Source organism: Budorcas taxicolor, chromosome 2 (genome assembly GCF_023091745.1).
Source record: "Budorcas taxicolor isolate Tak-1 chromosome 2, Takin1.1, whole genome shotgun sequence".
NCBI lineage: Eukaryota > Metazoa > Chordata > Mammalia > Artiodactyla > Bovidae > Budorcas > Budorcas taxicolor.
Window position 1 is genome coordinate 51,667,063 of NC_068911.1, and position 11,246 is coordinate 51,678,308.

The following is an 11,246-nucleotide window of genomic DNA, read 5'->3' on the forward strand; positions in this document are numbered from 1 at the left end:
AGCAAACTTGAAATCAGAAGGTAAAAAATCAGGGGTTTCTTTTCTCTTTTTTTAAAGGAATAACATTTTTCTACAGAAAATCTTTTCAATCTGGCCTCAAAACGAGAAGACACCATCTGGAATTGAATTCTGTTGTTTATTTTCTTCTGAACTTATGAAAAAGAGTTTAATCTCCAAGACCACCCTAATGACATCCAGACCACCAACAGGATTAACTGGCACTGGGAACTCAGCATATGTTTTACTTGATACAGAAAACCAGGATCCTATCTGCAGCCACAACAATGAACAGATAAGGCTTATGTATCCATGCAGAAAAAAATATATATATTTAAGATGTCTAAGATTAAGTGGCAGCACATATAGTAACTAACTGAGTCATATTAATGAACTTGTAACTTCATTAAGAGATTCCCTTCTGTATGTGGACACAGATGAACACATCAGGCAGCTCCAGAGAGTTTGTCTGATTTTAATTTACTTGAGAAACAGTCCCTGTTTGCTCTTCTCCACCCCAAATATTATAGAAAACAAAGTTTTGAAAAAATAAATTCCATTTTGCTGAAGCAATAATTTCTTAATCTGACTTTCCAAAGCAAATATAACTTTTAACAGGTCTGGATCCTTTATCTTGAATTTTTACTTCTTTGGGGAACACTAAGTTTTGCACTCTTCTTTGAACTTTTCATTTTGTTCACTAAGATTACATTTTAACGGCAGTTCTTGACCTCAGTCATGGAAAATACAAGGGTTGTATTAGTTAATCTGAAAGGAATCCATCTCTGCTGTGTTTTCATTAGGCGCAGACAGAAATTCTAGTGGTTAATGTAACTTCCCAAACTGCAGTTAACAAATGATTTGTATAAGACTTGCTATCTCGTTTTTTCCATTGTCATCGTGACATGAAACAGGCCAAGTTTCCCTTTTGAAAACTCTAGATATTTGTTATACCACACTATCCCTCTCCTTTCTTTCTTTTTCTGTTTTTTCTTTTAAATGTGGAAAACAACAGCACTGCACTTTTTTCTAAGGAAAACTGTTTTACAAGAAACAGCCCTCTGAGACGTTTCCAAAAAGTTATTGTAGACCTGGAAACTTTACAAATGTTCTTCATGTCCAGCAAAGGCAATAACATCTTTCATCTTTAAAACTTTAACTCTTAAGCAATCCACTTTAATCACTTCAAGGTGGTGATACCATTTGATGTTACAAAATGAAAGACTGAGCTGCATAATGTTTGGAACTCTGCGCCAGTCATCCCCCGTGGAAACCATGGGGTTTCAGTAGATGGCGCTCTTCTCCCTGAGTGACTACTCAAAAAGTCTTGCATGCAACTCTGTAGGTGTGGAACGGGGACTTTCGTGAGGGTTTTTAATTTCAACTCTACTCCTGGAAAACTCACATCCAACAGTTCTTGATTTTTTATAATGAGCCTGTAGATAAGACATCAACCCAAGAATCTGAATTAGTAAAAAGCACATAACCACAGTCTTTCTTTCTTTACCAGAATTGTTTCCGTGGCTTTGCTCTTTTCTCTTATAATAGAAAGGTTTAATTTCAGAATTTGGTCAGAATCTGTTTACTTATAGGCATTTAGGTCATCTGATGATGAATACTCCAGAGATGGGAAGAAAATGCAAGGTATCATGAATGAAAAACACAAAATTTTGTATCAGTACTTTATTTACTTGAAATTTGTATTTTTACAGAACTGAAGATAATTTCTGGTTAAATTATAAAGGAAGCTCCTATTTAAAAAGTAGATTTAATAATTCAAAGTGTTAGACAGAAAAAATTATCTTTTTTTTTAACCTTAGAAGTGCATTAACTCATATGTTTTCTAGGACAATATACAATTTTTTACTATCTCCTATGAATGACAGTTAAAAAACAAGAAAATTCAGATACCCTGGATTAAATGTTTGTTTTGTATCCTCTAATTACCTAAGATTTAACAGAATTTTTGTTCTAGTCTTAATCCCTAGTTGTTTCCTAGTTGTGTAATCTTAGCTAAACCACTGAATCTATGTTATATGACTGACACTGATTTATGTGACCAATTATGTATTCTTTCCTTTTAAAAGTACAATTGTTTCTAGTGATTTTTATGCTGCATTTTTTCAATAGTTTGGCATGTTTCATTTTAAGGGCAACACAAACTAGAAAACTTGAACGAGATTGATCAGTTATAAATGCCCTCTTAAAGCATAATGGAAATAAGCATAACAGAAAATAGACTCTCAGAACCTGTGGTAAAGAATTGATTCTCTGAGTCTATTTACAGTGGACTTTAATTCTAAAACAATTAAATGCCCACAATTCATTATCACAGTGGAATTATCAGAGTAACAAAATATAAGCTGAAACATTAGAACACTTTTAATTAAAATAAAAATTTATTTCCCTGCCCTAATAAATCAATATAAGTAATTTTTAATCCTTTTATTTACCAACTAATAAGCTATAACTAAAATACTTTTGTCAAATATTCTAAAAAAATCAGAAACTTTACAAATATTCACAAAAATAGTTATATGTTATATGTGTAAAGTTATATACTGAATTTTGAAAATGGCCATAACATGCAAGTCCATTCCCTGTCTTTGAATAATTACCATGTGTATGTGTGCTTGACAATATTTTATCAGTAACATACCTATTTTCTTAGCAAAGTAGTATTTAATATTTAAAATTCACAAGTGATATTTTAAAATATCATTCTAAGTTATGGAATACAGCTGTGTAAAATTTATGTTGGCATTAGTATGCAACTATTGTAACTGTCTGTCAGCCACTAGGTGGCGAGTCTTTGTATCAATACTTAAAACTTGGCATGTTTATAAACTACAGGAAATATAAAACAGATCACATTTCTCCACTGGTTCAAGAAAACATGTGAATTAAATAGAACTTTCACAGCTTTGTAAAAAGACCAAAATTTTGTAAGGACCTGTTTTATGTTCCAGAAAATTCGTGTGAGTTGACTAGAAGTTCGTGTTTACTAGGGCTGTTCCGTTTCTATCTGGTATTCTCAGGATATTTATAAGAAACCCATACCCCAGAACTGTATATGAGTATTCTCAATGTGTTGAACATTCAACCACCTCCTATAACCTTCCTATAGCTAATCTATCAGAAAGATTTTTTTAAACCTGTAAGAAAAATAAGATATACTATTTTAAAACAATTTTTTTCATGACAAAAACAGTAAGCTGAACAAAATCTTTTTCAACTTCTTTTAAGCCTAAAAGCAAAATTTCATGACTATTTACTATATTTTGAAACTAAAGGAAAAATGAAAAGAACTTATGTGATATAAAGATACTGTAGGTATTAGATACTTTTTCCCCTCTAAAGTGGGAATGAGAAGAAAAATAGCCATAATGATTATAGAAGATTGTAACCACCAAGCAACCACAAATATTTTGTCACTCTTTTGAACTAAATGCAAAAGTTTTGTAGTCTTTCCAGTAAATGAGAACTTTGTGATCTTTTTTCCCCTGGAAATTAGGAGAATTTAAGAATTTTTAAAAAGGTAAAAGATTTGATTGAGGTGGGGGATGTGGTAGAAGTCATTTGGTATTTTAGCCAAGGACTGGGAGTTGTGACATCTTCTGGGAGGATAGAATGGGGAGGGAAAGAGAGGAGGGAGGAAAGAGAGTTGAGAACTCAAGGGAAGGAAAGGCAGAGGAGACAGGAGAAAGGAAGAGAGGAAAAAGATGGAGGCACATGGAGGACCCTTGGGGATGCGGGAGAGAGTGACAGAGAAAGAGGAGAGGGAAGAGGAGACATGGGCTTGCCTAGGATGGGGGTGGGGTGGTAAGTGAAGGAAAGACAAGGGGGAGGAGGTCGAAAGAGGCCAAAAGGGGTGGAGAAAGGAAGGGAGAAGAGGAAAAGGAGGAGAAGAAATAAAGGGAACAAAGAATATGGGTGTTTCTTTTCTTTTGTGACCATGGGCTGAATATAACTGAAGCGAGATCATTGGGTGTGTCCCCTTACTTACATACACAACCTGTGAGGACATTAAAGGCATGATATTAAAATTGAAAAGCTGTTTTCAGACACATGTTCACCAAAGCAGTAGGCTTAAATGTAAACTTTTTTATTATGTGTGTGTAGAAATGTAGATATAAAAACTTCTTGTATCTTCAAATTTAGCACTTAAAGATTTATTTCTATGAAAATTTTAATTCTAATATGTCAGATATTTTCATGACTCTGAGAAGCATGTAAATTAAAAGACGTGTTTTCACACAATGAAATAATGAACCAAACATGGCTTCGAGGAAATTACAACATGAAAATTACTGCTTGCACTTATTAGAATATACAGCAAATCAACTTTTTGAAGTCAAACAGCACTAGCGTCTTTACCTTGTTTGCAGAAAAGTCAAACATTCTATTGAAAATATTTTCATAAATCTTCTCCTTATCAACATAAAAGCACTTAAAATGAAGAACATGCAAAAACACTAGACCCTTAACAATAAAGTATTAGCAAATACATGTTAATCAACTATGTAAGTGCTTGAAAGCGAAAAAAATAGAAATGATGGAACTTCTTTGCAGTTTGAACCTGGTTAAAGAACACTGAAGTTACTGTTGCTATCTTACAGAAATATATTCGGTGATTCTAATAATATATAATATTTCCCTGTAGACTATACTTAAAGCATGCTATTTTTAAATTATCTTATCTTACTGGGTAAACAATGCTTAATACTCTATCCTGACAAAGAACCCAGCATACAAAGGAGAGCATAAAAGTATTACAAGAGACCAATAACTTCAGATTGCTTAGGGAAGCATTCCAAGATGTTAACAATCCAGGAGGGGAACTTTTTAAAGCCGTTTAAAGAGTTTCCAGCGCCGTTAACATGAAAACAAGTTAGTACAAGAACATCTTTTTCTTCAACGACTGGAGAACTTTTAAATACAGAAATGACAATATTCTCTTTAAGCAAATATAAAAGGCACCATCCTGGTCAGTTCTACATTTCACAGCTGGGAGCTGACAGACAAAATTAGCATTTATGAGGCAGAGTTCCTCTTTCTACCTGTTTGTAAGGAGAAGTAAAGACAAAACCCCCGTGAAGTTTCTTGAAAGCAATACCTACTCACCTTCCTGTTGTGCCAAAATAACAGTGGGATGAAGCAGAGCGAAAAGTAACCAGGTCCCCTTTTGCACAAAGCTCATCATGTCTAAATATCAGACATGAGACTCTTTGTGCAAAAAGGAGAAAAGAAAAGCAGGTCAGAGTAGCACCATCAGTTGTTCCCTGCCCTTCAGCACCGGGCCCGTCATAAAACTCAGCCACTGAGATTCCTGTGCTTTGGCCTTAAATAGGAAAAAGTTTGGCTTCCCTCACTTTCCAGCCCCTTTCTGAAATATGAGAGCAGCACCCATCCCCTTAGCAGTAAAAGAAATGATTAATATGCCTTTTTCCCTTATGGAAGACACAACCCACAAAGAAAAATGGCACATCTGGAGTTTGTGTGCATCTGAGTATGTATATGTTTGTTACATATTTTAGTCATGTGTATATTTGCATAACTTAAAATATATATCAAAATGCTCTGCCTTGAGTTTTAATAAAAGAATTACATGTGTATATTTTAAAATAACCCTTCATTAACAGCTGCATAATTTTGAGAAATTGCCTGATGCCCATATTTTGAGCATGACTAATTTGCAACCTTGATCTTCCTAGATTTTTATCTTGGGATTTTGCCAGAATCCCCCTTAACTCAATTTAAATAGGGAAGTGCAAAAGATTAACTGGAAGAAAAATCTCTGTTTTTCCCTTTCATTCATCCACCCACTCTGAGTCCCAGAAATTCAGTTTTAAATAAATGTCAAAAGACTATGTATCTAAGGTATGTTTGAATGACACCTGAAAAGTTAGATGCTTATCTCGAGCTGTTTCTATTTCTCACAAATTTCTTTAGCCAGCCAAAGAGGATTCCTTGTGAGATTTCAAATTTTATGCTGCTTATAAAAGCTGAAATGGATTTTTCCAGAGGAAAATTTAGCCCTTCATGTCTTGACTGTGTAAGAAACAGAAAGAGAAAGACCTTATCTGTGAAATATCAAAATAGTACCAGAAGTTCTCATTTTATCTGGATTGGTATAAATACTAGTATAAATATTTCCAAATTTAGATTTCCATGTGTCTAATTTCCAGACCATATTAACATAGCTTTTCAATGTGTTTATTTCTGGATGTGGGGAGTAACTTCTGGGTTGTATTTGAAAGAAGGGCAAATACCATTTATAGGTCTTTGATAAATCTTTGCAAGAAAAATATGCTCATCCACAGTACCAAGTTATTTCTAGCAATCAAGATATTTCTTTATACCGCAATCATCAGCCCATAGTTCCTTCATTTATCTCTGTATTCTGGTAGAGCTACTCAATTCTAATCACGATCACATGCATTTATTTTATTTTTGCCCTGTCAACTTAACCATGCCAACTCCATGCCTGTATGTGCACATAAAATTCTCCCCACGTCACAGCAATTCATGGAAGTAACTCCTCTAATGCCTGGTTCAAAACTTTCTTCCATTAAACTTGTTTTCGTGTTCTTTCTCTTTCTGCCAGTTCATGTTACTCAATTTTTACTCAATTCACATAATATCTGCAGAATCCCAGGTTATATCCATGCTATAAGTGAGGAGAGTACTACACAGGCCTCCCTATAGGCCCAGTTACAAAAAGCACGCAGATGTTCCAATATAGATGACATCATCTGGTGACAGGAAAAGAAAACCAGTTGGACCAATCTCTTGTACATCTTCTGATTTTAAACCAGAGAGTCACCACTTAAAGGAAAAAAAAAGGGTAATGATTGAACAGTCATGAAAACAAGCTCTGTTCTTGGATCATAGAGGACATATTGGGGGAAAAGATTGTTATATCTATCATTCTCTCTCTCAATCATCTTTATTTTATACTTTAAAAAGATCCCCTTGTGTTCAAACCAATTCAGAAACATAGTTAATTTTTTTCCTGGTGTCTTTGATGTGTGAAAAAATACATTATCTGTACACATTATCTTATTATTTTAAATGATCAATAAAAGTTGAAATGCATTAAATTTCTTCATTATAATTATAATTGTTTTCTAATATGGAAAAATTGGATATGTTAGTTTTAAAATAATGCTTTTTATGCCTTATTTCAGGCATTACATATATGATTTCTACTGTAATTTTTGTCTTAAAATTCTGTTTGATATCTATTCAAATAAAGTTTTTATACCCATAAGAAAAATCCATGACCAATGTGCTCATCAGAAAAGTTAGCTGATACTTTGTACACACACACACAAATTGTGTTTTAAGATATCCATGAGAGATCCAGAGATAAATCGCATACTCCAAATTTTCTGATTTAGCATTCTTCACTACTTCGAGCATGTTGAGGTCCTGCACCAGGATCCTTTGTAGTCTATGTCTCAGATTCTATTTTTCTTCTTTAAGTCAAAATGTTTTATAATATGGTATCTAGATGGATGTGGATCTCAGTTGGTGTCACGATTGAGTGAAATACATACACTGGTGAATTCTACTGTGCAATCCAGCAGTTGATGTCCTCATGGTAACCTAGACACACATTTCTTTCTATACATCCCTGATTTCTCTGATATTAGCCAGCTCAAACAGAACATGTCATTTTGCTTTCTGGCTTGCATCTAAAGTTGAACACAAATCTAAACACCCACACCAACTAAAGCACTGATTAATCTGGTTCTCCTTTAACAAAAAAGGGTGACTAGAAAGATGAGGCAAAGCCAGGGTGTGGCAGATTATCAAACAAAAATTCAAATCTTTTCCAGTTCAGAGGAAAACAGAGCTTGGGAGAGATGCATAAGCACAGCTGTGATGAACTCAATAGACCAGTGAATGTCAGCAGTGCTCTCTATAATAGCAATAAGAAAATCAATTACCTGCATCATGAAAAACACATGAAAATCTCTCTGTCTCTCTCACTTGTATTGCTTCATATGTGATTTTCTTCTTTAAGCAAAAGAGATGCATTTTTAATGGACATTTTCTATATGAGGTCAAACCACTATAAAATGCTTAAAATGTATCTGTGGGAAGATTTACCTAAAAATATACTGAATCCATAGCAGGATTGCAGCCTAAAACATGATAATTTACAATAGAATTGTAAAATACAACATAAATTCTCTTTGCTACTACTCCTAGAGAAGTGGGTCAGTGGTGAAATCATGTGTTCCTTTAAAAAGAATTTAAACAAATACTAATATGCATATAGAAAAGCCAAAATGTGATTGCAAATGTCATGCTGCCGTGAAGGACTTGGGCGTATCTAGCCATAGATTTATCTAAGATTGCGGCTATGAGATTGGTAATGTGATATAACAGGCAAATTTTTGAATGATTACTATGATCAGTTCTTCAAGACCCTTTAATGTCTTCTTATTCCCTGAAGTACAGTTAATCATCCCTTTATTTTTGTTCCTATAGAACTGTGTTGATAATCACTTCTCTTTAACAGAAATTTTACTTTGGTACAGGACTCACATTTCCTTGATGTTTAATAAAATGAAACGTGCTCATTTTGGAAACACTAGTATCTCTGTTCTTATCTTTTTTTTTTTTTTAATCTCCTTTGTTGTTAAGCCTGAGGTCCTGCATTTCTCTCCTTGCATTTTTCAGCTGAAAATTACCCCAAGACTGAACAGAAAGTTCAAAGAGGTTACATGACCCTCAGAATTACTCATTGGAATTGGAATGGGAATTAAATAGCACACTTTCCAAATTTTTTTTCACCATGTTTTCCACTTGAATTAGTCACTGATGTGGTAACAATATTTTTATGCAATTTAGGAACTTGGTGAATACATTTTTTTAAATGAGGGATTGTAAAAAATGGAAAGAAGAGAAAGAGTTGTAGAGTTAATGACTGGTTAAAAAGAATATTCTGATTTGGGCTCATCATTAATCTTTAATTTCTGGTGTTGCTGTAACTGTAAAAGTTTTGAGTTAATCCTTATTAATTTATACTGAATGATAGAGTTTAATCTTAGGGCATTCAAGAGAATTTGCATATGTTTTTGTGTTTCTATACGCGCGGTTTTTGTGTATATATACATGAACATATATTTTAAAAAATATTCACATATGCTTTTAAAGTTTGACAAAAATTTGAGCAAGTAAAATTTCATGGAAACTGCCTTAATATACATGTTTGAATTGTGAAAGTTTATGAAATGTAATTATTTCTTCCTAGAATGAAGTCTTTATATACTTATGTTTTGGTGATATTTACCATCTTAATTTTATAATTATGTTTGAAAATTTATAGAAAATTAGAATCAATTACCTAACATACTGACTCATCTCAAAACAGTGTGATTATTTTATTTTATTTTATACATTCTGTTGTAATTTATAAATTATAAATTTTGTCTTAAAGATTCTGCGATGCAACATCAGAAGTTCTCTGTTGGGTCTTCAGTTAACTTAATTGTTTTCAGGGTTGAAGCTCCACTCTGCAAATCCCGCTAGACTCTCTATCAAATAGAATTTGTCATCTGAGTCATACTTAGGAATTTTCAGCAGTATCCAACACAGCTGCAATAGCTTTTCAAATGAAGCCAATTTTGTCTGAAGATAAAAAGAAGACCCAAATTACAGTCTTCTGATAGGAGCATGAGATAGGCCAAAGCCAAACTCATTGGATTTACATGCTTCAAACACAGTAATTTTAATTTATTTCAATATTTTTATATTCAGATATTCCATGGGGGGCTATATTTAGGGTTCTTTAATCCAATAGTTTCTTAGGACAAAGATATTTAGAGCCATCTGCTTCTCTCTCCCCAAATGAATGGAAGTAAATGTGGCTTTCCTAGGTGTAAATTATGACTGTTACTCTGCACAACTAACCTTTCTTCAGGTCAGCATTAATGTTCATGTAAAAATATTCTGCTTGATTATCTGAAGACTGCATTTTTGCCTATACATTAAGTCATGTTTAGAGAAGCTCTATATTGAGACTTTATTGGTCTATGGAATAATTCAATATTAGATTCTTGATGGAAGAAAGCTGTGGTAAATAGGCTCCTTTCATCCGAAAAGGTTGAAGTGTTGCACTTCGGAGTCTTGGCTTTCATGTGATGATGCCCATTTTAGTAGTTTTGCTTTATGTGTGTGTGTGTATATATATATTTATTTATTTTATTCTTGTTTATAGGCTATTCTTATTTTTTGCTTCCATCCCCCTTTTTAAAAATCATGCAGAGCAGTAAACCCACTCCTGTGTCAATCATAGGTAATAGGTAATAAATGTAAAAAAAAAGAGAATGGATTGGTATGGAATAGTTAAAATATTAGGCATTCTCTTTCCACCATCTTGGGACCTGTGGAGGCCTGCTGGGAATAGACTTTCTAAAATGCAGATATGTCTGGAAGGCAGTAGTCCAAGACCATTTCTCCTGGCTTAAGTAGGATCTCTAGAGCCAGACAGAACACCACACAGCTCTTCTAAAAATTGAAGATAATAATCCCTGAAATAAAACTTAATTCTATTTAGACAAGAATTGCTCTTTTGTGTACAAAGCAAAGAACACAGTGACTCCTGGTGGCAAACCAAGCAAAACCAAAAGAATCTGGGGAAAAGTCATTTCACTTGTGTTCATGGAAACAGTGGCATGGTGAGTGCCAAATTCTGAAGCAATCTTCTGCTCAAGCCACTGGACACAGAATCTATGTGATGCTGTACCCCTCAAGATTTTAAACTTATTGGAAATAAATAAATGGAAGTATCGGGGGTGGGGGGGGGCAGTTAGAGTTTAATAATATGGGCATTTCTTGAAACTACAGGACCTATACCAGGAATCCACCACTGCCCTTCACCATTTTACAGATGTTAACTACATTTCGTGAAATACTTAAGTCCAAACATCTGACTAATGAAAGTAAGCCACTCCAAGTAGAAGGTTTCCATATAAAAATTATGCCATCCTGATTATTCAAAGTGTTAATCTTTGGATGATCATACTGAGTAGATTCATGTTACTTTATTTCTATTCTCTCATGTCCAGTTACTGAAGCCATTGACCAACCCCACCCCAACACTCTTTTAGATAATTTCTGATATGCAATTCATCCCAATTCAGACACTAACTGCTTAAGAAATTGAAGGCTCTCTTTTTCCAATACCTAACATATTTATTTGTATTCATGCCTTTGCTTATGCTGCCTTTCTG

The 11,246-nt window shown here is 33.9% G+C and overlaps 1 protein-coding gene across 1 annotated transcript in view; it reads right to left on the reverse strand.

Moving 5' to 3' along the window:
- The window catches only part of COL3A1 (collagen type III alpha 1 chain), a 40,135-nt gene extending 34,838 nt beyond the window's left edge, over positions 1-5,297 (reverse strand). Inside the window, exon 1 of the mRNA XM_052636178.1 lies at positions 5,122-5,297. Coding sequence (XP_052492138.1) covers positions 5,122-5,200 — 79 coding nt within the window. The 5' untranslated portion in view covers positions 5,201-5,297. The remainder of the gene's footprint in view (positions 1-5,121) is intronic.
- Positions 5,298-11,246: the final 5,949 nt, after the last annotated feature.